This window comes from Malania oleifera, chromosome 2, assembly GCF_029873635.1.
Source record: "Malania oleifera isolate guangnan ecotype guangnan chromosome 2, ASM2987363v1, whole genome shotgun sequence".
Classification (NCBI taxonomy): Eukaryota; Viridiplantae; Streptophyta; class Magnoliopsida; order Santalales; family Ximeniaceae; genus Malania; species Malania oleifera.
Window position 1 is genome coordinate 45505533 of NC_080418.1, and position 27679 is coordinate 45533211.

General features: G+C 35.0%; 1 protein-coding gene and 1 long non-coding RNA gene across 5 annotated transcripts; one reads left to right on the forward strand and one right to left on the reverse strand.

Annotated features, from left to right (window-relative positions):
- Positions 1 to 228: 228 nt before the first annotated feature.
- Positions 229 to 4360, forward strand: LOC131148164 (uncharacterized). The gene is made up of 5 exons (XM_058097899.1): positions 229 to 517; positions 707 to 765; positions 1215 to 1377; positions 2859 to 3350; positions 3873 to 4360. The coding sequence occupies exons 1-5, from the start codon at positions 229 to 231 to the stop codon at positions 4358 to 4360; spliced, it is 1491 nt and encodes a 496-aa protein (XP_057953882.1).
- Positions 4361 to 18727: 14367 nt separating this feature from the next.
- Positions 18728 to 26545, reverse strand: LOC131149782 (uncharacterized). 4 transcript variants are annotated; one of them, XR_009135297.1, is made up of 3 exons: positions 25174 to 26537; positions 19872 to 20035; positions 18728 to 19106 (listed from the first exon to the last, which is right to left on the reverse strand). It is a non-coding gene; the product is annotated as an uncharacterized LOC131149782 (long non-coding RNA). The 4 variants fall into 4 exon arrangements; XR_009135296.1 differs by lacking the exon at positions 18728 to 19106 and adding an exon at positions 24037 to 24260 and having other exon boundaries at positions 19123 to 20035; positions 25174 to 26475; XR_009135298.1 differs by lacking the exon at positions 19872 to 20035 and having other exon boundaries at positions 25174 to 26545.
- Between the last annotated feature and the right edge of the window lie 1134 nt (positions 26546 to 27679).

A 27679-nucleotide genomic window follows, 5' to 3' on the forward strand; every position in this document is an offset into this window, starting at 1 on the left:
TCTGGACCTTATTCTAATACATATAATGCAAGTTGGAGAAATCATCCAAATCTTAGTTGGAAAAATGACCAAGTGGGGCCATCTACGCAGGGACCAAGTCAGTATAATCCTTATGCAGTCGCTAGCCAAGGCTTAGGGCCACCTCATTTTCCAAATCAGCCACCCCAAATGCAAAGAAGAGGAGTGGAAGACTCCATACAACAGCTAACTGTTAGCTTGCAACAGTTTATGCAGAGTCAGAGCACGATCAACAACCAAAACTCCCATGCTATCAATGACATCAAAGGGACTCTCACTAAAGTAACCACCACTTTGAGTAACCAGGAGAAAGGAAAGTTTCCAGCTCAACCCCAGCCCAATCCACAAGGGCACAGTCGATCATCTCAGCATTCAGGTGAAGGGAGCAATGTGAAATCAGTGAAAGCTATTACAACTTTGAGGAATGGTAAGGTTTTGGGTGACCCTGCCCATAGTGCAGGAAGTTCAGGTAAAAAGGCTAATCCTTCTCTTGATAGTGGTGAGTCGAGTACTTTAAATTCACATAATGATGCATGTTCCATACCTGCACCGTTTCCACAACGTTTGGTTTCTTTGCACAAGGATAAACAGTATGTTGAAATCTTGGAAATTTTTAAGCAAGTTAGGATTAACATTCCACTTCTAGATTCTATAAAACAAATTCCTGCTTATGCTAAATTTTTAAAAGATTTATGCACTGTAAAACGCAAACTGAATGTGCAGAAAAAGACCTTCCTCACTGAGCAAGTTAGTGCTATTATTCAAAATCACACACCACCTAAGTACAAGGATCCTGGGTCACCTACTATTTCATGTGTCATCAGAAACTCTAAGATAGGGCAAGCCTTGCTAGACTTAGGTGCGGGGGTTAATTTGCTACCTTATAGTGTGTATGAACAATTGGGGCTAAGGAAATTGAAAACCACATCCATTATCTTGCAGCTTGCTGATAGATCCATAAAAATTCCTAAGGGTATCATTGAGGACGTCTTGGTCTAAGTGGATAAATTTTACTACCCTGTGGATTTTGTGGTCTTGGATATGAAAGTGTCATCCCGCGCAAATTCTTCACCACCTGTGATTTTGGGAAGACCATTTTTAGCAACTTCCAATGCCATAATCAATTGTAGGAGTGGTGTTTTAAAATTGAGTTTTAGAAATATGACTTTAGAACTGAATATCTTCAATTTGTGCAGCAACCTCAAGAACATGAAGAAATCCAAGAAGTCAATTCACTGGAATCTTTAATTGTAGACACTCCTTGGTTAAACTATGATTGTGATGAGCGGTGGGAGGAATTAGAAGATTCCCTTGATTTAACTGAGTCTACTGATCATTTTTCTTCACTTTGTATTGCAGGTGACTCAACTGAGATGCAATGGAAGCTTAAATTTGAACCATTACCGGCAATACAAACCCAGCACAACCATCCGATGAGAAGGCACCAGTGTTAGAATTGAAGCCACTGCCGCCGGAACTAAAATATGCCTACCTTGGACCAAAGAACTCATTCCCAGTGGTGATTTCTGCATTGTTGACTCCTGACCAAGAAAGTAAGTTGTTGAAAATTTTGACACAACACAAATCAGCCATTGGCTGGTCCATTGCCGACATTAAAGGTATAAGTCCTCTCATTTGTACACATAGGATATATTTGCAAGAGGATTCGAAACCCTCTAGAGAAATGCAAAGGTGACTAAACCCCATAATGAAAGAAGTGGTAAAAAAGGAAGTTTTGAAATTGTTAGACATAAGCATCATATATCCAATTGCTGACAGTAAATGGGTTAGTCCAATACAAGTTCTCCCAAAAAAATCTGGTATAACCGTTGTAGAAAATGATAAGGGAGAATTGGTACCTACTAGAGAGACCACAGGTTGGAGGATGTGTGTAGATTATAGGAAATTGAATGCTGCCTCTAAGAAGGATCATTTTCCTTTACCTTTCCTTGATCAGGTTTTAGAAAAAGTGGCAGGGCATGAATATTACTGTTCTTTAGATGGATTCTCCGGTTATTATCAAATAGAAATAGCTCCAGAGGACTAAGAGAAGACTACCTTCACTTGTCCCTTTGGAACTTTTGCCTTTAGGAGAATGCCATTTGTACTATGCAATGCCTCAGCTACTTTTCAAAGATGCATGTTAAGTATTTTTAGCAACTTGATTGAGGACAGTTTAGAGGTATTCATGGATGACTTTTCAGTTTTTGGAAAAACATTTGATGCATGTTTGTCTAATTTGCTAGTTGTTTTGAAAATATGTGAAGAAAAGCAATTGATGTTAAATTGGGAAAATTGTCACTTTATGGTCCAACAAGGAATAGTTTTGGGGCACATTGTATCCTCTCGAGGCATAGAGGTGGATAAAGCTAAAATAGACTTGATTTCAAATTTGCCTGCACCTAAAAATGTGAAAGATGTTAGATCATTTTTAGGGCATGCCGGTTTTTATAGAAGATTCAAAAGGAATTTTAACTTTATTTCTAAACCTCTTTGCAAACTTTTGATGCATTATGCTAAATTTGAATGGATCCAAGAGTGTCAAAATGGTTTCGATGAATTAAAAACATGTCTCACCATTGCACCTATCATTCAATTTCCTGACTGGTCACTTCCTTTTGAATTAATGTGTGATGCAAGTGACTTCGCTATGGGGGCTGTTCTTGGACAACGAAGAGATAAACTGCCATATGTTATATACTATGCTAGTAAAACTTTAAATGCAACACAAAAGAACTATTCCACCACAGAAAAAGAACTACTAGCTATAGTATTTTTATTGGATAAGTTTAGATCTTATCTTCTTGGTTCTCTTGTCATAATATTCACTGACCATGCAGCTCTAAAATTTCTACTGTCAAAAAAAGACACCAAGCCAAGACTGGAAAGGTGGATACTTCTACTTCAGGAATTTGATCTCACAATAAAAGATAAAAAGGGAGTGGAGAACGTGGTGGCAGATCACCTTTCTCAGTTTCAACCAGAAGTTTCTGAGAAGTTTTCTTTAATTTCTGATAAATTTCTTGATGAACAATTATTTGTCGTTGAATATTTACCATGGTATGCTGATATTGTAAATTTCTTGGTTACAAGGAAAACTCCACCTCGTTGGAATGCTCAAGACATAAGAAGGTTGAAGGCTGAAGCTAAGAATTTCTTTTACGATGATCCTTATCTCTTTAAATATTGTTCAGATCAGATCATTAGAAAGTGTGTGCCTAACAATGAAATTTCTAATGTTTTAAATTTTTGCCACACGGAAGCTTGTGGTGGGCATTTTTCCGCCCACAAAACAGTGGTTAAAGTTCTTCAAAGTGGGTTTTATTGGCCAAGTATGTTTAAGGATGCTTTGAGTTTCTGTAAAGCTTGTGAACCTTGTAAAAAATTAGGGGGAATCACTAGGAGAAACATGATGCCTTTGCAACCTATACTAGTGATTGAAATTTTTGATTGTTGGGGTATAGATTTCATGGGACCATTTCCTTCTTCTTTTGGCTATTTATACATTTTTCTTGCCATTGATTACGTTTCCAAGTGGGTTGAGGCAGTCCCTTGCAGAACTAATGACCATGAAGTGGTTATAAATTTTTTGAAAGAAAACATTTTTGCAAGGTTTGGCATGCCTAAAGCCATAATTAGTGATCAAGGCACGCACTTTTGTAACAAACATGTTTCAGCCTTATTGAAGAAGTATGGTATCCATCACAAAATCTCTACTGCCTACCATCCTCAAACCAACAAGTAAGCTGAATTAGCAAATAGGGAAATTAAACACATCCTTGAGAAAACTGTTAACCCAAATAAGAAGGATTGGTCTTTGAGATTGTCTGATAGCTTGTGGGCCTATAGAACAGCTTTTAAAACCATTTTAGGCATGTCTCCATATAGATTAGTGTATGGTAAGGCTTGCCATTTGCCTGTAGAGTTGGAACATAAGGCGTACTGGGCAATTAAACAATGCAATTTTAACATTGATGATGCTGGTTGTGTGAGAAAATTGCAGTTATCTAAATTGGACGAGCTGAGGATAGATGCCTACAATAATTCTAAATTGTCCAAGGAGAGAATGAAGAACTTTCATGATAAACACATTCAGCGTAAGACTTTTGAGCCCGACCAACAGGTGCTATTGTACAACTCTCGCCTACACTTGTTTCCTGGTAAGTTAAGGTCTCGGTGGAGTAGACCTTTTGTGGTGAAGACTGTTTTTCCTCATGGTGCTGTAGAGATTCTGAATTCTCAAAATGGTAATGTTTTTAAGGTTAATGGTCAAAGGCTCAAGCCTTTTATTTCTAACTTTGCACCTGAGGAATCTACTGTACATTTGCTTGACCCCACTTAGTATAGTTCATTTTCTTTTCTTTTCTTTTTGCGTTTTGTGTTTTTTTTTTTTCTCATTTATATTTTTACTTTTCTTATTGTTTTCCTTTGTTCTGTAGTTGTTATTTCTTATTCTCTAGCATTATATTCTTTTCAAAGCGGTTCAGGTACTTCTTCTTTTTCTCATTTATATTTTTAGAATTGTCTTGCTTTACGTTTAAATACTCTCTTGGGTAAATTCTTTCAATTCTCCTGCATCATTGGGGACAATGCTACATTCTAGTTGGGGGGTGGAAGAGAATTTACCCTATGGTTTGCGTGCTTTAAACATATGTGGTTTGCCTTGGGAAAATAGTGTTATATTGAAGAAAAAAAAATTCAAAAATCAAAAGGGAAGAGAGAAAGAAAGAGGAGCACTAAAGATTTACACTGCATTATCCCATTTTTAACATTGACTCGTACCCTTCACATACCTGCATATAACCTAAGAACTACACACTTGAGTCATTTATGCGTAATTTCTCTTTATATGATTTTATGACTCCATGAATAATTGATTGGTAGTACATTCGTGTTAATTTGGTTATATAATTTTCTGTATTTACATGACATCTCACGAGGTTGAATACACACTCACGTGATTCATTGCACTTAGAGTTTCCTGTGAGCATTGAGAGAACACCCGTGGCGACTATGACACCTTGTGAGATATCCTTGAGCTATGTATCATCCTTTTGAGCGTTAATATCAAATCAAGGTTCATGGAACTCAATTCTTTTTTTTTTTTTTTTTTCTAGATGATTCTTTGTACACTAGTCTTTGTTTTTGATTTGCTAGCCTAGAGGTGACTTCTAGTGGGGAGATAGAAACCTAAGTCTTGTAACCTACTCAAGATGTGAAGGCTGAGCCACCCCTAGAGACAGACTTAGTTCATGGACCACTATTCGAACTCAATTCCCGTTGATGGTATGAAGATAACAAACGAAGTGTAATGATTGTCTTAATTGTTCAAGAAAAGGTAGAAAAATAAAGAATGAGCAGAAGAAATGATAAGAAATAAAAATGCGCGTGAAATGAAATGCTAATGTCTGCTCCACAAAAATATCACAAAAAGTCAAGGACACAACACATATTCTCTACGTACGAAGATTCTTCAACCAATTAATGCCTTCGATGTGTTCACGACAAGTTTGTGAATAAGTTGATCTAAGGTGGTCTCGGTTGGATGTGGCGAGTAGGTGAGAAGATGCTAGGGTGAAGCGACTGACACCTCATAGATAGGCTAGATCCTTTCCAGACTAGTCCACTCCATACATTTACCGTTGTTCCTTTTATTATGTGAGATGTTTGATCGCAACACTCCTCCTCAAATATAATGAGCAAACCCATTTCTATCTTTTTGAGTATTTTTGAGGGTATACCAGTTAGGCCGAGTCAAAGCGACCGTTCTGTAGGTGTCCACTGGTATCCTAGGTGTATTGAGTCACACACACACACACTTCGAGAGTCTACCTATTTATACTTGGACTTATATGACTGCATTAATTCTGAATGTGCCACTAATTAATTTCATGTGAGTATACTGCACTTAAATGACATATAAATGATGAAACTTGCATGAGTGATGTGCTTTGGAGAATGTGCATCGAATATGAACGAGCATGTCTGAAATTCAATTATATTCTTGTATGTGAAACGGTATGCTTGTGTCGCATGTGCATTGATTTCATGATCACTGGAGTTCGAAGTTGTAGGCACCGCCCTGAGATTCATTCACGTCATTTGCTAGAGACTAGCAAAACGTTAGTTGGGGGGTGTGATTACGCGTAAAAACTGCGTAATTGTGCACTTTAATCCGGTCTTTACGGCTTATATTTTTAATTAAGTGTCCAAATTTGTCCAATATTTTAATAAAGTGCCAAAATTATCATTCTTGAATTTTATTGTGCAATTTACGAGTTTTTGATAATTCTTTTTATCACAGGAAAAGTCCCGGGAACCAAAACTGACACATGTTCGTATTTCATGCATAACTTTTCCGTACGAACTCCGATTGAGGCGATTTAAATTTTTGGAGAAAGAGGAAAGGATTATCTACAACTTTCATGTTTTGAGTTTTGCGAGAAACGACCTTAAGAAGAGTCAAATTTGCGATGAACAAAAAACAAATAAAATGAGAAAATAAAAAAAAATATATATGAATGGGTATTTGATGTGACCCGGCCATGCATGGCCGGGTCAGGTTGGCTAATCCGGGTAGGGCACTACAACTTTCTTTTAAAAGGAATCCGAGCGCAACTAGGGGGGATCCTCTTCATCTTCTTCATCTTCTTCTTCTCTTATTTAGTTTTCTTTTTTTTTTCTTTCCCGCTGGCCTCTCCTTCCTGCTCCTATCTCTCCTTCTCTTCTCCTTCCCCTTCGCTTCTTTCCCCTGCCCTCTGCTCTCTCTCTCTCTCTCTCTCTCTCTCTCTCTCTCTCTCTCTCTCTCTCTCTCTCTCTCTCTCTCTCTCTCTCTCATTTTAGCTCTGTTTTCCCTTGTCCCCTTGCTGTTGCACCTCCAGCAACACCAGCCCCAGCCTCTCCTCTTCCCTGCTGCACAGTTCCAGCCACCTTGCAACTCTCCACTGCCTGCAGCAAAACAACTCCACAGATTTAGCTTCCTACTGCTGGTCCTGCAACGCACCAGCCAACCAAGTCCTCTAGCCTCTGTTCCATGCTCCAACGAACAGCATCCTCTGCCCCGAGCAACATAACAGCAGACAGCAGAGCACAGCAACCTCCTCCATCTTCAGCAACACCAGCTCCGCCGCAGCAGAGCATCACAGAGCAGCCCCTGCAACCAGCTGAAGCTTCGAGAGCTCTCTTTATTCCCTGATTTCTTTTATTTATTTATTTTTGTTAAGACTTTAAATATTGCATAAAGTTCAGCTTTTTTTATTTCTTTTAAGATTGAATATTGTTAAGTATTTAATTTTTGTTGAATTTTTCTTACTTGTTTATCTAGTTAGTGGTGGTTTTAATTTAGTCTTTTTTTAATTAAGTCCAATTTGATTTCTCATGTTTTTATTATTTTTTTTGTTATCATTTATGTGTTAAATTTTTGTTTGCTTTGTGTTTAAATTGTGATTGTGGTTCAAGTTATTACTTTGGTTAAATATCCAATTTTTAGTGTGTGTGTGTGTTAAGTTTGATTAAGTTTCCATTCCTACGTGTTTTAATTCCTTATTTGTAGTTGTCATCTTTAATAATGTATGTTTAGGTATTTCCTTAAGTAGACTAGGATTTCCATACTTGTTTTTTTTTTTTTTCTATTTCAAGCATGAGTGGCTAAGTTCGGTAACTTGGGTTATGGGTCGATGTCGTTTGCGTTCCATGGTTTATTAGTTATCCTATGATATCATTGTTAAACTTTTATTTGGTTAAAACCGAAAATTGAAGGAATCGTTGATAAATCGCTAGCTCTTACTTCTTGTTTTGTTGTTGACATTAGGCACATCAAAACCTTGATTTAATCTAAGATTTTAATCAACTTATTTTTACATAAAATTCGGTTGATGCGTAATAAGAGTTTTTATTTTCTTCCATTTGGACGTGGCCAATTTACTCGATCGTTAGTAATAAAATTTTATCTTCTTTATGCGTTGATTGGATTAACAAGAATAGGAGTAAGGCTTAGGAAATTAGTAAATGGTGGAAGCAAACAGACGTTGAACCCGTAACCCGAGTGTTTGGTAAAATTGTTTCAGTTAATCTGTTTAGTTTTGGTTGCGTTATTAGATTTACATTTTTTGGAAAATTGATAAAATTTCAGTTTCATTTTGATAGTTTACTTAAGCTTCTCTCACTTTGTTTACTATTTTCAAAATCGTAAAAGACAAAAAAGATTTTCAAAACCCATTTTTCAACAACAGGATTTCACTAAACTTTTATAAATACTTTGATACTCAGTGGTCCCTATGGAATACAATCCTGAACTCATCCTTGATACAACTTGACACTTCTACACTTGGAAGCACAACTCAGAGCGAGTCAAGATGATTAGAAAAGTGTTTAGAGGACTTCCTTCTATTTGGGAACTTAAGGCCACTACCATAACTGAAGGCATAAATATAAAAATCACTTCCTTAGATGAATTAATAGGTTGGGTTCTCACGTATGAGATGACAATGAATGGAAGAGCTACTGAGGGTAAAAAACAAAAGAAAATAATAGCCATAAAAGCTTCAAAGGATAGTTCCAGTGAAGAAGAGGATGATGAGGGAGATGACGATGATTTAGCCTTGTTCACTAAACGGTTAGGCAAATTCTTTAATAAGAACAAGAGATTCGCAATAAAATTTAGAGGATCAAAAATAGATAAGGGAAAGACTAATAAGAAAGAAACAAGGAATGAACCCCCTACCTGTTATAATTGTAAGAAAGTAGGACATATAAAACCTGATTGTTCACAACTCAAGAGAGATGCAAAGAAGAAGAAAAAGCGAGCAATGAAAGCAACTTGGGATGACTCAAGTTCAAGTGACTCAAAAAGTGAATCAAGCGATCATGAGATGGCTAACATGTGCTTGACTGCAAGAGAAAACGAGGTATATTCCTATTCAACCTCATCTTTTGAAACTAGTGATGAATCTTGTAATGAATCATTTGAATGTTTACCTTCTTATAGAGAAATCCAATTTGAATTGTTTTCATTAAATAATAGATTCACAAAAGTGTCCAAGAGGAATATAGCTCTAAGACAAAAAAATGAAACACTTGTGAATCAACTAGAATCCTCTAGATTAATTGAAAAATAAAAGGACTCAACTATTGATGAACTCATGGATAAAATAATGAAGATGTCTCAAGAACTAGTTAAGCTGCAAGTAAATGGTAAAAGTGTAAAAGACATAGAAATTTGTAGTTTTAAAAGTAAAGATGAAGATCAAGCTAAAATCATATATAACTTTACTAAAGGAAAAGAGAACTTTGACAAACTTGCTGGAGTTCAACGAATGTCATTGGACAAGGAAGGAATAGGTTTTAATAGAATTAAGAACACTAAGAGAAGAAACCTCTATATAGGGTACTTTGTAAAAGCCTCCAACAATTATGCTAATACATATTCAACTAATACATATGAACACATTACGTGTTTCTTATGTAAAGAGAAATGGCACATAAAATTTGAATGTCCATATAAAAGAAAGAGTGTCAAAATTAAGAAAGTATGGAGAGCGAAAACTGAAAATAAATAAATTCAAAAAGACCTAAGAAGATATGGATACTGTTGACTTTGGTGTAATCCCAAGAGGGGGGGTTGTTGACCTTATAAGTCATACCCGGTTTTGATAATGACAAATACTTAGGTATTTGATGATTTTCAAGTGTTTGTGCAGACTTAAAATAAACATTCCAAGGAGTGACACTTGAAGCAATAAGAAGATCCTAAAGACTTTAATTTGTATTATCAATTCAATAATTGAAATATGGGTTTGTAATAGTAATCTAAGATATGATTTGTGTTTTCTTACATGCATATCATGTATATAGGATATATGGTAAGCTCAGTAAAACCATAGTAAGACTTTAGATCCCAACACTCACACACATATCATATAATATATAGGAGTGTTAAATATGTGCTGAAATTGAATATTATTAGGAAAATTGAAAGAGCTCAGGTGACCGAACCCTTGGAGTTCAAAACTCCTCGGGCGCCCGAACTGTTAAAAAGTCAACAGTTGACTTGGGCTCTCGGGCAACCGACCAAAAATGCACATACCTTCCACGGGTGCCCGAACCCCTCGAAAGGGACATTCCACCAACTTGGGCTACCGAGTAGTTTAGTTCAAAAAGAGCCTCGAACGACCGAACACATGGATTTGAGCCACTGAATATAGGACCGGACACCTGAAGTTACAAAGCAATGCTACTGACTTTGATTCAGGCTGCCAAAGCATGACATAGGCAACTGAACTCATTTAAATTACTTCTATTACTATGTCTATTCAGGTGACCGAACCTCGGCGGGTTAAAATTAATTTAACCACGATAAAAATGGTTTAAGTTGGGTTAATGGTATTTTAACTATTTGAAACTTTTATAATAATTCCTAACAAGTCCCGAACGATTATATTTTTTACATTACTTATAAATATAGGCTCATTTGTGAGGATTAGAAAGAATTAGAAAATTGATTAGCAAAAAATCCTCTCTTTACAAAATACACTCTTTGTCCAAATATTCTCAAATCTTTACTCCCTTGATATATTCTAAGTTTGTGAGATCACATTTTGAGTGTTTGTGATTACTACACTTTGCGATAAACTCCCATTTGATTGATTGACTGTGATATTATTTTTGGGAAGTTTAGCTTGGGTTTATCCCATAGATTTTCGTATTATAAATCTTGTGTGGGAATAAACTAAGTAAGCTTATGATATTTGCATTATTATTGCAAGTATCCAATAGCTTAGACTTTTGTTGTGCAAAAATTTTTTCAAACAAGCAAAATATTTTCAAACTAGTTTTGTATTCATTTCATTGAGGAATATCTTCTTGAACTAGTTTGATTATCTGATTCATATCTTTGAAATATTGATTTGCTACTGAACTGTGCTTTACTTAGATTCTAAGAAACTGCTTGTTTTGAACACTCTTGAGCATACCACTGATTATACCATATTAAGTGTTGATAGCATAATAATTTGCATCACTGAGCTTACACTATATCCATATCATTAATGTGTATGTGAATATATGTATAGGGTACATATCTACTTTACGTGAAAGCATAATCATTGTACCAATTTCATTATTGTGAAATTACTAAGTGTTTCCAGGCGTGGCCTGAGAGGACGGTAATCTAGTCTGATAAGGATTGATTGTAAAGGTTGAGGTCAGCCCTGTGCTAATTGACCTGATTTGTTTAAGTTCTGCTCCACCCGTTTAAGTGAGTAAGTATAGTGGTAATCCTTATACTTGTTAGCCAAGGCAGGGACGTAAGAAATTTGCTGAACCTCGATAACATTTATGTGTGTCACTCCTCTTTACTGCTTTGTGGTGCATGCGCAGTTAATTAAATCACTTTATTTAATTCCTGATACATATTATAATTGATTTACTTTACTTGTACTAGACTGACCATAGAGTTGTGAATATACTGCTGTTAGGATACTCACCTAGGGCATAAATTTTTAAAAATACCCATTCACCCCCTTTCTTGGGATCACGGTAAAGCTATCAGGGGTGAATTGGAATTTTAAACTTATTCCTAAGTTTAACCAGATATTAGCAATGTTTCACAACCTAGGGGCAGTCTACCCACGTATGAAATTGCAGAAAAGATAAATCAATCAATACTATGCACAAGCAATACAGTTCTAGTATCTTCCAACAATTTACAATTCAATATATTCAATAAATGAATAAAATTAAGCAAGCAATATAATGTAAAGCAAGAAAAGTAAAGGAGACATCGAAAATGTTATCAGGGTTCAGCAAAAGTGCTTACGTCCCTACCTCAGCTCACAAGCCCGAAGATTACCACTATGGCTCATTTAACAGGTGAATCGGCATCGTATACAACACTAGGTCAAATTACCAGGACTGACCTCGACCTTTACAAATTCTCCTTACAGGGCGGAGAATACCCACCTCAAGCCACGCCTGGATTACAATCAATATAGTTTTTCGTACAATTAAAAGTGCTTCTAACACAAGCAGATTTGTACCAATACGCACAAACAATAATCAATGCACTCACAGATAATAGTATTTAATGCTCAAGTGAAATCTTGAAAATTTTAATTCAAGATAATATATTTGAATATTCAAGGTTACCTTAAAACCCTAATCGAGTCTCACAAAAATTTTTATCAAATATAATTATAGCAGATACTTAGGGTTTAAGCTTGCAAAAGATTTTTCAAATAAAGTGTGCAAACTCTCAAGTCTTGCAATTTGAATGCAAAGATTAGGAAGCTAAAACAAGTTATTCCCAATCAAATATTTATATATGAAATATTATGGGAATAAACAATCAAGCAAAACTCTCAAAAATACATTTTCAAAAACGTATGAATATGTGAGATTATTTTAGCAAGGAAATGATTTGTGAGGATGCACACAATAACCACAATCAACTTCTTTCAATCTTGCAATTGCTTAGCAAGAAAGAGGAACAAGTAAAACAAACTCTCTATTTCAAAAAGATATTTGTAAGTAAGAATGAAAGAGAGTATTCAAAATTGTGCTTGGAATGTATATATAGCAAAAGAAGTATAAAAGATTTGAGATAATTTTCTCTAATTACTTTTGCTAATCTACTTACTAATTAAGACAAATGAGGGAGTATATATAGATATCCCTCAAATTTTTACTGTTGGGGACCTATTGGAGTTTTGAAAAAGTTTAGTTAAAAGTTAACACATGTTTAGTGCTTATTACTGCGATTAAAAATATGGCAACCCGAAAGTTTTGGTCGATCGTATTCATGGTTTGGTCGACCCAATTGTCAAGTTCGGTCAACCATGAAGATTTTGAACTATGACTATGGTCAACCACATTCAAGGAGATTTTGAAAATGTTCGAGGTTCGGTCGACTATATCTGAAATTCAGTCTACTATTCATATGGTTCGGTTGATTCAATCAAAAATGAACTAGAAGTTCAGTCGACTAAGTTATTGAGGGTCAGACACGTGCCAGTTCGGTCAATTGTGGAAGATATGTTCAAAAACTGAACAGTCGACCGAGCGAAGTCAACAAGTTGACTTCTAGTTAATTTGGTCAATTGATGCGTTTTTAATGCGCTGAGTTCGGTCGGCCGAAGCCCTTTCAAACTTCAAGACAAGTCCTATTTTTGCTTAGATTTTACCCCTATTTGCATAGATATGATTTGTGAGTTAAATGGGATTTTTCATGAGGTCCTTGGGGACCAAGAGTTGGTTTACGGCCTAGACTTTAAAATTAAGGCCAAAAATACGGTGTCAGTCGACTGAAGGTGATCCCTAAGGTCAAACTATGGTCTTGAGTATTAAATCCTATCATGTATGAGATTCAGTTATTACAGACATAAAAGACTTATTATAATTACAATATAACTTGAAAGAAAAAACAAAAGAACTTCATACTATACTCCTTTGTAATATCATGGATTGCGCCAAATGATGTGCTCGTTTAAGTGCTTCTCGGCTTCCAAGTCTTATGCTGGTTTCTTGTTGAAAATTGCTTAATTTCTATCCAGTATAATTGCTTAAATGATTTAAAAAATGTTGCTTATACTATTTTAACGAATTTTTCATTGTATCAGTATAAGTAGTTAATTTTTATCAAAGCTAGCTTTGATCAAAGGGTTACTGTGGCTCATATGATTAGTATAATGAATTTCTTCCTGCCCACAGTGAATCTTAAACACGTAGCATCTAAGCATGTATTCAAATCGAAAAGTGGGAGCATCTTATGCTCTCCAACATTCTTGGCTTAGATCCATGTTGAGCTTAATGTGGCTTGTGCAAACATGTGATGATTTATTGAAAATCTTAAATAATAACTATGTTGTTTAGCCACAATAATTTGTGTTGCCATATGATCTCAAAATTTTCTAATATTTTTGGAATTTATATGGTTGAGTTTTTTGGTTATATTTTGAATTGTTTTGTGCTTGAACGTCTACTAGAAAAAATTGAGCTTGCTTGACCTTTGAATTAGAATTTCTTTTTCAGTAAGCATCATCCCCAGTACTTATTGATAAATATCAAAGGGAAATCTTTTCAAATTAAATTTTATGGCAAGAATAGAACTTATATAGGCTATATCTTATTTCTTGTCTGTGCACTTAAGTGAATTCATGACATATGCTATCAAAACTGTTATACAAATTTTTGTGTCATGAAATTTATATATATTAAATTTTTTTTTTTGGGTTTTGCATGACTGGTTCAGTGATCGTATATAGATGAAATGCATGTGAACTAGTCAGACCAGTCCTATGATCAATCCTACTCTTGCTATCATATGTCGTATGCTTTAAACTCTGATCTTCTACGGGTCTTATGCATTGTTTTAATTGCAATAGTTTGAGGATATTTTCTGGTCTGACCTTAATTATCCTGTCATTTAATATTTTAAATGACTAGTTATACTATTGTTGCATGCTTACTTGAAAAATCTTTCAAACCATAAATAAAAGTGCTTTCATTTGCCCAAACTTTATGTCAAAATGGGAGAGTTCTCGTTTTAAGCTAAGAAACTTTGTTTAATGATTAAATTGTTTTATACTTAGTTTAACCCTTTTGTTGATGCCAAAAAGGGGAAAATTATTTGAGCAAAATGCTGCTAATCTTTTCATACTCCTTACATTTTTGAATGTTTAAATAGGATGAGTCTTTGAGCCTTAATGCTAAATCTAAATGCACGATTAAATTATAATGTTTTCTTTTTTGAATATGCTTGAGTTTCATGATTTATTTTTAAGTTGTGCATATTGCAAGGGGGAGCCTTTTTAGGCTTCACATATTTTGCTTTCGTGTGTTTGTCATCATAAAAAAAGGAGAGTTTATTGAATTTTTGAATCCGATCCCGTTTTGATTATGACAAATCACTCGTATCTTATATGTGCATTTAGTATTTGAACATGTTCATGATTCAGCACACACATAAGGTAAAGGAGAAATGGAAGTTCGACTCACTTAAAGAATATAATGTCCGTCATATCCTATAAAGAATCAGAAGAGCAAAGAAGAAGAAGATATTCATATCTTTTGATTTGTACTTGCATTTAGTTTATTTTCGGTCAATAATAATGCCGCTCCACGTGATATGATGCTAAGCTCAATTGACCATGGACTGACCTTAAGGAACCAAAATTTTCATAGAAAACCCTTCACTTAAAATGTCATACTCATCACCATAGGGTTAGAAAATTTCAAGGTCAAAATAGGGCTAATACTTAGGTTTTAACAGAGCTCAGTCGACCGGCCATTTTTCCACTTCACTATCCTCAGTTGACTGACGTTTGCAAAATTTTGAAAAGTGCTTTAAGGCCAGCTTACCAGTACATTCACTAGTTGACCGAACCTCGTCATCTAGTCATATTCAAAGCTCAATCAACCATCCATAGAAGCACAAAATGTGTTTAGTCGACCAACCTTCAATACTCCGCCGACCGAAGCATAGCGTCAGCCGACCGAGTATCAAGCACTTTGAAAATTGCTTGAGGTCAGTCGATCGCTGCATACCTCATTCAACTGACCCTGTCGAGTTGCTCAAAATTCTAGCACTAAACATGCTTAATTTTTTTATTAAACATTTTTAAAATGACGAGCGTGTCCCTTAACACTGAGATTTTCGAAAAATCTATAAATAACACATTCATAACTTCAATTAATAGCTTTTGATTAGCCAAAAATTCTCTCAAATATTTTAGGCATTTTAAATCAAAATCAAAAGCTCAACTCCATTTCATTGCAAATGTTTTCTAGAGTGCATCAAATATAATTTTTCTCCTATACTTTGTTTTTGAAAATATTCATTGGAGAAAACATTTTTCTTTGAGCTTAGATTATTTATAGGAGCTTTTATTGCATATCTTGTTTTCACTCACCTTTTCAAAAACAAGAGTATATTTACACTTCTATTTTCCATGTCTTGTTTTACAAAATCTTTTTGGGTTGATTTTGAAAGGCTTAAGTACATATTTACACTCATATATATATGGTGCTAGAAAAGCCTTATTGCATTTGAGCTTTCATATATAAATTTTATATTTGCAAAAATCATTTGAAAGAAAACCCTAAGTTATTATCCTACACTTCATTGAAAAATAATTTTTGGAGAAATATTTTTTGCGGTTAAATCTTTTAAGTATTTTATCATATACATCCTTTTCAAAGATTACAAAATTATTTTGAAAAAAACTCTCATGCTCTACTGAGCATAAATTATATCATTAGAGAGAGCATATTAGAGTTTCATTGTGTACATCTCTATTTATTTTTAGAAGCATTTATTTGTACAAAAATTATATCTTTGTATTATAGGTGTGGTTTGAAGAGGAATACACTGTCTTGTAAGGTGTACCGATTTGGTTCTAACCCGGTTAGGTGAGTTAGGAAGTGCACCATCCTATAAAGTGTGTACGGTTTGGTTCTACCTAGAAATGTGAACCAAGGTGACTCCGCTTCGTAATGAGAACTGGTTATTGCTTCTAAAAATAAGTAGAGAAGTCATCTGAACCCGTACCACCTATTGAGCCTCCCATTGCTTCATTCCCTAGTCCATCTATCGAGCCTTCCATTGTATAACTTTCTGACTTGCCAAACACAATAGAACACTTAACCTTAGGGGGAGATTCAGGAAAGCAAAACAACGCAGACATACTTGTTTACTCAAGAAAGCCGAATACAAAGAATAGGGAGAATCTCATACCTGAGGCACCAAGAGCGTTGGAACCGGTAATGGCTCTGAATAGCCATGAGTCCACGCCCAATCATGATCTAGTAATTGAGCTTTCTTTTGATAATCCTATAACTGATGATATCAATTTACTTATTGCAATCAGAAAACAAACTAGGTCATGTATTCAATACCCCTGGTCTAAATACATGTCTTATAAAAGCTTGTCTACAGGATATCGTGCTTTTGTCTCTAACCTTGACAGGATGAGAATTCCAAAGAACATTCAAGAAGCTCTAGAAATACTTAAATGGAGAGAGGCAGTCATGGAGGAAATGCAGACCCTAAAAAAAATGGAACTTGGGAGTTGATAAATTTGCCGAGAGGGAAGAAGCCAGTGGGTTGTAAATGGGTATTCATAGTGAAATATAAATATGATGGAACAGTTGAAAGATATAAAGTCAAACTTGTTGTAAAAGGATTTACACAGACTTACGACATTGACTATACGGAGACATTTGCACTAGTGGCAAACTTAAATACAATTCGAGTCCTCTTGTCCTTGGCAGCCAACCTAGATTGGTCACTACAACAACTTGATATTAAAAATGCATTTTTAAATGGCAATTAGAAGAAGAAGTATACATGACTATACCACTAGGATTCAGTGAGAAAGGTGAAGAAAATAGAGTGTGTAAACTCAAGAAGTCCTTGTGTGGAATCCCAGAGCATGGTTCGACAGATTTGCAAAAGTAATAAAGAGTCAAGGTTATCGACAAGGGCAATCAGATCACACCATATTCTTCTAATAGTCTGAAAGAGGTAAAAGAACAATTCTAATAGTATATGTTGATGATATAATCCTTATTGGTGATGATACAGTAGAGATGGATAGATTAAAGAAAGTATGTTACTGATTTCTTAATTGAAACTAACATGCTTGGATGCAAACCCAGCGAAACCCTAATTAAAACGGTAAAAAGGGTTGAAGACTGTAAAATACCAGTTGAAAAGGAAAGGTATCAGAGATTGGTTGATAAGCTAATCTACCTATCACATACTAAACCAGATATTGCATTTGCAGTCAGTGTAGTAAGCCAACACATGCATTCACCAAAAGAAGTCCACTTAGATGTTGTGTACAAGATCCTTCGATATCTCAAGGGATTCTCGGGAAAATGACTCTTCTTCAAGAAATGTGAAAGCAAGGAAGTAAAGATCTTTACAAATGCAGATTGTGCAAGATCAGTGGAAGATAGAAAGTCCGCCACAGATTATTGCACATTCGTTTGGGGAAATCTGGTAACTTGGAGAAGCAAAAAACAGAATATAGTGACTCATAGTAGTGTTGAAGCTAAATTCAAGGCAGTTGCTCAAGGGATATGTGAAGGACTATGGTTACAGAAACTCTTAAAAGAATTACAGGTCTCGGTGAAATTTTCTATCAAACTCTATTGTGATAATAAGATAGCTATCAGCATCTCTCTCAATCCAGTTCAACATGATAGGACTAAGCATGTGGAAGTGGACAAACACTTTATCAAAAAGAAAATTGAAAAAGAAATTATATGTATGACTTATGTACCTATCAAGGAACAAACTGCAGATATCTTCACTAAAGGGTTGGGATGACAGAACTTTGATGATCTCTCTAGTAAGTTGAGGATGATTAATATTTATGATCCAACTTGAGGGGGAGTGTTAAAATTCCAAGTATCATTGTAAATAATGAACAAATTAGGAAAGTGGGCAAATGTGGGATATTTGATATTTTTCGGTAAGGGGATTGTTTCCTTATTTAAAATAGGTGATTGTATTATATAAGATTGGGATGTATATATGAAAAAATTAATTCAATGTAATTCAGGGCTTCCGCTTATATATATATATATATATATATATATATATATAAAATGCAGAATAACATAAATTTACATAAAGATAAATGAATTTGAAAATATTGAATAAGTATATGAAAAAATAATCAGCAAGATTTAATCAACATATCATATCTAGATTAAGGAAGAATACACATTAACTCCTTTTCATTTCAGTTTAATACACATTAGTTCCTTTTTGATTCAGTTAGTATTAGTTCTGACATGTCATAGCAGTTCTGCTAACGTTTAAGCCTGCAAACTAATTCAAACGACTGATTTTTTTTGCTGCCAGAATAGGCAGGTCAGCATGGCGAATCAAATTCAAGCAGCTCAAGGAAAGGCAGATTCTTTTACAAGTGAACAAACATAATGAAGATATCACAAATGGAAAACAAATTGTTCCCATAGTTCTTCCTTCAAATGCTATCAAAGTCATCACAATTTTTTTGCTCTTTAGCCTCTTTACAATGGGATTGGTAGTATCCAGACTTCCTTCCTAATCGAATAGTTATCTGAAATATTGTGAAGTGAAATTACAGCCCAAAGAAGACAGCCCAGATCAAATATTTCTTGAAGCAAAACTAACATTTTTTCAAACTGGACCATATTTATACATTATATACAAAAAACATCACAAACCAAAACGATATTTAAAATAAATAAAATAAAATCCTAAACTAACTAAAGTCAGCATAGATCCAAGCCCAATGTTTTCAAGTCTTTAAGCCATCTATTAAGCCCACCCAAACTTTAACATTAAATCTAACACAAAATGTAAGAATAAAAAACTAAAACAAAACATTTAAATCTGGTGTTTCTTGGAAAATATTGTTAAGCAATTGTACGTGAATGTGAATATAGTAAAGTGAGTGAGCAAGGAGTGTGAGTGTGTTGAAGGTAAGAGAGAGAAAAGTGTGAGAAGAGTTGAGTTGAGTGTGTGTCTCCTTCTTTTGTTTTTCTCCCAAGTTATAGTATATTCGGTGTGCTCCGTGAATGTAAGTTAGATTTAGACCGAACCACATAAATCTGGTGTTTTTATTTTGTGTGTTTATTTTTCTTGTGTGTGTGATTATTGTTCTTAGATCCCTAACAAGTGGTATCAGAGTCAGATCGGAGCAAAGTCGCTAGATCAAAGCAAAATTGTCAGATCGGAGCAAAGTTGCTAGATCGGAGGTCCTAGGTTTTATATTGTACTAATTACGTGTCTAAGGAAATTCTGTCTAGGAAAGTAGGACTTAAGTGACCCATTGTGACCCCCCACTTTCTTGGGATTTTACCTTATGTAATTTAGCACAATCATCACTGGATTTCACTGCCACGTCAGCATTAGGCCCCATCGCCACGTCAGCACCACATCATCATTGGACCCCATTTGCCACGTCAGTACCACATCATCGGGCCCCACTTTCCACGTCAGTGCCATGTCATCATCGGGTCCCACCTATCACATCAGCAATTAGTTAACGTTGTCAATAATGGAATCAGAATATTCTATTAAGTGGGAGTATATTTCGTAAAGTTTAACAGAAAGTTGAGCGATTTTGACCAGAAGGTTTGATCAGGTTTTCAGAGTCATTGCAGGTCCATTTTTCGAACGACTTGAACCATTTCTAAGGTTTTTGGCCATTTCGGATCCAACCATGCTATTCGTTTGAGCTGATTCCATCTCTAGATTGATAAATCGAGATGTCGAACAAAAAGAGCTTGAGATTGAGATGTTTAACGACACGAACTTCGGTTTCTGGAAAATGCAGATTGAGGACTACTTATTTGGTAAGGAGTTACGCTTACCATTGAAGGGAAAGCCAGATTCTATGAAGGAGGATGAGTGAGAGTCGCTTGATCGAAAAGTTCTCAGAGATATCAGGATGATGCTAGCAAAGTATGTTGCCTTCAATATCAAGCATATGACAATCACCAAGTCTCTTATGGATGCGCTCTCCAACATGTATGAGCAGCCATCAACCTCCAATAAGGTACACTTAATGAAGAAGTTATTTACCACGAACATGTTCACAGGTGAAAGTTTTAGTAGACATCTAAATAATTTCAACGAGCTGTTGTATCAGCTCGCTTAAGTTGAAATCAAGTTTAATAATGAGATCCGAGCCTTACTAACTCTTAGTCAGTTGTCTGAGAGTTGGAAATGTATTGTTACTATGATCAGTAGTTACGCAGGAAAATCAAAGCTGAATTTTGACGAAATCATCAGCATGATTTTGAAGGAAGAGATAAGGATGTCAAACACTGCTTCCACTTCAAGTTTAGCATTGAATGTGGAAAGCCGAAGGAGAGATTCATGGAAAGGAAGCGGGCATGGCCGATCAAACAATCGCGGAAGATCTAAGTCCATGCGATCCAAATCCAAAAATCCCAAAGGTTCCTAGGGCACAAAAAACATTGAGTACTGCAACTGTGGAAAGTTCGATCATTTCAGAAACCAGTGCAAAGGTCTAAGAAAGAAATATAAGGCGAAGACAGAAGCAAATGTTACTTCAAAAGAAGGTGATATGTTGATATGCTATTTGGAGAGCAAAAGAATCTTGAGTTTTAGACTTTGGAGCCTCATTTTATGCCACTTACAGTAAAGATTGCCTAGAGGAGTATATACCACTTGCAACATAATTGGCAAGGGAATTGTGAAGATCAAGATTAATGGGTGAGTAAGGAAGCTGAAGGATGTCAGATATATTCCATACCTGATAAAGAACTTGATCTCAGTTGGTCAACTAGCAGATGAGGGATACATCACAACATTTGTTGGCGATGAATGAAAGATTTCAAAGGGTGCACTATCGATTGCATGAGGTAAGAAAAGTGGAACACTTTATGTGACTTCTAATGCATGTATGTCTATTTTTGTTGCTACAGGAAATGTCGATAGCAACATTTGACACCAATGACTTGGTCACATCAGTGAAAAGGGACTCAGAGTGATGCATTCAAAGGAAAAGTTGAGTGATCTACGGTTAGTAGATATTGATATGTGCGAGGATTGCATACTTGGGAAACGGAATATAGTCAGTTTCCAGACATACACCGGTACCCCAAAGAAGGAGAGACTTAAACTAGTCCACTTAGATGTATGGGGACCGACGACCGTCTTATCCCCAGGTGGAAGGAATTACTTTATGAGGTTTATTGACGATCATTCTCATAAGGTATGAGTTTACTTCTTGAAATACAAATATGATGTCTTTGATGCTTTTAATATTTGGAAAGTAATGGTTAAAAATGAAACTGATTTGAAAATCAAGAAGCTGAGAACCGATAACGGTGGTGAGTATGATGACACCGGGTTCAAGAAATTCTGCTATGATCATGGTATCAGAATGGAAAGAACTGTGCTAGGTACGCCTCAACACAACGGCATGGCCGAGTAGATGAATCGAGCATTGACTGAAAGAGCCAGAAACATGCGTATACAGTCAAGCTTACCAAAACAGTTCTAGGCATATGCAGTCAATACAACAACATACTTGATTAATAGGAGTCCATTAGTACCATTATACAACAATCTACCAAAAGAGGTATGGAGCAGAAAAGAGGTGAGACTTTCACATTTGAAAGCTTTTGGTTGTGTAGCATATGTGCATGTTAATGATCATGTTAGAAACAAGCTTGATCCAAAGTCCCGGAAATGTACCTTCGTCGGTTACAGTGAAGATGAGTATGAGTATTGCATTTGAGATGATGAAAACAAGAAGGTGATCAGAAGCAGAGATGTGATCTTTAATGAAAATGTGATATACAAAGACAGACACACAACAAATCCAACAGAACCCGTATAACTAGTTCAGAATGAAACAACCTATATAGACTTGGATAATGTCCTAGAAGGTGTCAGGACACAATAGTGAAACGCCGAGAATCCTCAAGCATAGGAGACATAACAGCAAAATGCTGAGATTCCTTAGGCAGAGGAACCTGTGTAGCAGATTGTCGCACCACCGCCTCCTTCTCCAGCTCCGGAGTTTAGGAGATCTTCTCAATAGCATGTACCAAATAAGAGGTATATGAAGAATTTACTTATTACAGATGGAGGAGAATCTGAATGCTATGATGAAGCATGTCAGGTGGGAGATTCGAGAAAGTGGGAGCTTGCAATGAAGGACTAGATGAAGTCCCTCAACTCCAACAAAATGTGGGAACTAACTAAGTTGCCCAAAGGTAAGAAGGTTCTTCACAACAAGTGAGTGTACAAGATCAAAGAGGAGCATGACAGATCCAGGAGGTACAAATCCCGATTGGTAGTTAAAGGCTTCAAGTAAAAGAAAGGAATTGACTACACTGACAATTTTGCACCGGTTGTGAAGTTAACAACTATTAGATCAATTTTGAGCATTGGTGCCTTAAAGGGTTTACATCTTGAGCAGTTTGATGTGAAGACAACATTTCTTCACGGTGATCTTGATGAGGAGATTTACATGCACCAACTAGAAGGATTCTCAATAAAAAGTAAAGAGGATATTGTGTACAGATTGAAGAAGAGCTCGTATGATCTCAAACAAGCTCCTAGGCAATGGTACAGAAAATTTGACAGTTTTATGCACAGAAAAGATTTTCAGAAGTTCAATGTCAACCATTGTTGCTACTTCAAGATGCATCATTCTAGCTATATCATACAATTGCTATATGTCGATGACATGTTAGTTGCAGGGCCAAATATATAAGAAATCAGGAAATTGAAGCAGCAAATGTCAGAGGAGTTTAACATGAAGGACTTGGGTTCAGCCAAAAAGATACTTGGTATGTAGATCTCAAGAGATAAGCAACATGAAACATTGCGATTATCTCAGTCGGAGTATATTAGCTGTATTTTATAGAGATTCAACATGAGCAGTGCCAAGGTAGTAAATACGCCATTGACAGGACACTTTCGTCTCTCCAAGGATCAAGCTCCTTAGATAGATAAAGAGAAAGACTTCATGGCTAAAGTACCTTACGCCTCTGCCATTGGAATGCACATCATGGTTGGTACCAAACCACACATTAGTCAAGCAGTGGAAGTTGTCAGCAGGTTTATGTCAAATCCAAGGAAGACTCATTGGGAAGCAGTGAAGTGGATTTTGAGATATCTACATGGCACTATTGATAAGTGCCTATGTTTTGGCAAAGGAGATTTAAAAATTCGAGGATATGTTGATGCCGATTTTGCAGGCAAAATTGATCATCATAGAAGCATCATCAGATATGTGTTCACTATTGGCACAACAGCTATTAGTTGGATGTCACAGATACAGAAGATTGTTGTTTTATCCACTACAGAAGCCGAGTATGTAGCAGTGACAGAAGCTAGTAAAGAGATGATTTGGCTTCAAGGTTTTTTAACAGAGCTCGGAATAAAACAGAAAAGAAATGTTTTACACAACAACAGTCAAAGTGTAATACAACTGACAAAGAACTTTGCATTTTATTCTAGAACCAAACACATTGAATTACGTTATCATTTCGTCAGATCTCTGTTAGAGGATGGAGTGTTGACACTGGAAAAAATCCAACGTAGGAGGAATCCGGCAAATATGTTGACAAAGGTGGTGACTACAGAGAAGCTGAAGTTATGCTCAACTTCAGTTGGTCATCATGCTTGAAGACAGATTTGAGCACATCATTATCTATATACTGCTTGAGATAGTATCTCCATCTCCAAGTGGGAGATTGTTAAGCTGAAATAGAAACAGAAAAAATGGAAATGGAATAAATGGAAATGGAAAATTAAATGGCCTTAAAAAGGATGAGTTGTAGATGAAAATGAGCCACGGAGGAGCTAGCTTTCATACGTTGGAATGATAATGCACGCGTGCTATAATAACCCATTAAATATCCCAATTACTCCATTTCCTATCCATTCAATATGACTATATAATGAAGCAATTGCACGTGAATGTGAATATAGTGAAGTGAGTGAGCGATGAGTGTGAGAGTGCTAAAGGTGAGAAAGAGAAAAGTGTGAGAAGAGTTGATTTGAGTGTATGTCTCCTCCTCTTGTTTTCTCTCAAGTTATAGTATATTTGGTGGACGTAGGTCAGATTAGACTGAACTACGTGAACCTGGTATTCTTATTTTGTATGCTTATTTTGCTTGTGTGTGTGATTATTGTTCCTAAATCCCTAACAAACATAACTGTAGCAAGTTTAGGGCATGTTCATGACACTTGGTATAAATTCCACAGAACTTTCCTTTACTCAACCTTGGACAATAATTGCATCCATGCACCAACTCATCATGACCCTAAATATAGCAATGAAATACAAATGCTGCAAGTGAATAGCCACAAATTTCATAGAAAAGATAATACTATGGACTCCTGATAATCAATGTAAATTAAAAGAAAAAAATTTAAAATATATTCACAAAATTAATTTCTGGAAATTCCACCAAAGCCCAAGACCAACAAACAAAATTTAACACAACAGACAAATATTAACATCTAGAACCAAACTAACAATGCATGCAACAGTGGAATGTAATAATTCAAATATTCATTCTTTATTTTTTGAAGGCCACAACCAAAACAAATGAATCATAAATACCTTATATTTGAAGAAATTTATTCGATAAACAATTACTGTAACTAACCAAATTTCAGGCAGCTGTATATCAAAATCTTCAATCTACTTTTTCCTTGAGAATAGCCTACATCCAATGAAGCTCAGTCATCAAGGGAAAATAATTTTTTTCCCCAAAGACAACATTCCAAATCTTATTTGTATAGCTAGCAAAAATGTTGTTTCCATGAAATTAATATTCTAAACCCAAAATACAATCAAGCACTTTCCAAACATATAGATGGAGGCTTACAATCTAAAATTAAACAGGAATTCAAATTTGAACCAACAAATAGATAAAATGCACAATTTTTAAAGGCATGATTCAAATAATTTTGGATTCATTAATATGATGAACAATAATGTAGAAATATACATAAATATTTTGTAAAAAGAAGATACATTAGTTAAGACATCTTAATCCATAAGCAAATTAAAATATGAAGGCTCGACGCATGGTTGTAGTTTATCGAACACACTAAGCATGGTTGTAGTTCATGGAACACACTAATTAAGTAGAAGACCTCGATAAAACTATACTCATCATAACAGTATTCAATGGAATCATGCTAAAATCAGCATAGAACTGGGAGCATCTACAGTCACTAGTTGTTTAAAAAAAAAATTGAAAGCAAAAAGCAAGTAATAGGGAACACTTCCCGGACCCCCAAAAAAACATCATATTTTTTTAGAAGTTTAATTTTCAAGGAACAACCCAGTGGAGAGTGGGAGACATATGAGGGCTTTCATCAAAACCATAAGAAAATGAGTAAATACACTAAGAAGAACACAGAGGAGTCACAAAATCCTCACACACTAAGGTCATATTCTTTAGAGGGAGCGCAGGGCAGCATCAAATAATAGAGCTACAGGGGAACAAACAAAATCTTTTGATGCACCAAATATCCTGAAAACAATCTTTTGAGCTTGCCCTCTCTCTTCAACCCCCTCTCTCTTTCTCTCTCTCAAATCAAAATTGGGAAAGCTCATGTTGCATAGAACACACAATATGAACTAACCACAAAGAAGACCTGAACAGGAAGGAAGCAAGACCTGGACTCCACACAGCTCCTGAACGCCAGAACAGATGCAAACAGGAAAATTGGAAGCCCAAAACACAATCTCAAATCTAACTCCAAAATAATAAATAGAAGAATGGCATATTAAAAATCAGACAATGATAAGACGAGAACGATAACCTCCTCCTTCAGAATGAATCGATCAAAATATGAGAAACCACGAACCACTCAGCCAAAGCACGCCCCCAACTCAAATTTCACATCCTCCAAAGAGAAATAGAGAGCTGATCTAGAAGCAAGTAAACCGTACAAAGAGAGCCATACCTTCAAACAGTGAAACAGTCTCGCCACAGAACCCAAATTTGAGAAACATCCGAGAAAAATGCACGGTGAAGAGTTTTTTCCCATTTTATCCTTTTTTTTTATATTAAATAATACCTAGAAAAATATTTCCCGGAATAATCCTGACGTAATCTTGTTACTTGAAGTAGCGAGATTTGCCACGTGTCATTCCCACAAAAAAATATTATTTAATATATATATTTTTAAATGATAAATCAAAAAATAAATATTATTTAATATATATATTTTTTAAAATGATAAATCGGAAAATAAATTATTTCCCAATTTATTACGCAGAATAATTTATTTCCCGATTTATCATTTTTTAAAAATATATATTAAAAGAATTTATTGCATAATAAATTGAAAATTTAAACTTTATTTAAATTACCAATTTTAATTGTACCAGAAATTAATATATATATATTGACACAACAAAAAAAATTACTTTAATATTTATTCAATATAAGATTTTTTTAATATCAATATCAATTAAGAAAAATACTTATTATTAAGACTGCAAAGTTATGAGCAGTAATTTCAATATTTATTCAATACTAGATTTTTTTTGTGATAAACTGTTTCTTCACTGTACAAAAATGAATATAAAAAAATAAAAATGATACCATAGTTTAAATTCTAATTATTGAGATTAATTATGCGGTTTGGCGTCACTTGAGATGTTTCAAAAGACCCATACATATTTTAATTCAATTAAATTATCAGTTTTTGGGATTTTTTTTAAAAAAAATTAAAGAACCAAAGCAATGCATACAAGGTAAGAATTATAGATAATTATATGGATATTTTAAAAAATTTTAAAATAGTGTAATATATATATATATATATATATAGAGTATATAATAACTTTATAAATGATTTTGTATTTTAAAATTTGAATAAATCTTCAGAACTTTTTATTATTATTTCTTAAAATAATAAATATAAAAAGGGGAGAGACGCAAGTGTTTTCTTAAAATAAAATTTATTTTGAATCGTCGTAAATACTGCCTTGTCCGCAGTCAACAGCTAATTTCAAATAATTTTTATATATATAAATTTTCCAATCGTAGGACGGGTATAGAAAGTTTCTCAAAACGTTCCCGATTTATAAATACTAATTACTCAAAATTAATAATAAATGCTAAATTTATTATGTAGAAAAATTTATTTCTT

What these genes read in the sequence shown, in the direction of transcription:
- LOC131148164 (XM_058097899.1), top strand. Translation starts at nt 229, where the DNA reads ATGCAGAGTCAGAGCACGATCAACAACCAAAACTCCCATGCTATCAAT. An exon ending in AGACCTTCCTCACTGAGCAA is followed by an intron (nt 766 to 1,214) that starts GTTAGTGCTATT and finishes CAATTTGTGCAG; the next exon opens with CAACCTCAAGAACATGAAGA. An exon ending in TTCTTCACTTTGTATTGCAG is followed by an intron (nt 1,378 to 2,858) that starts GTGACTCAACTG and finishes CTGACCATGCAG; the next exon opens with CTCTAAAATTTCTACTGTCA.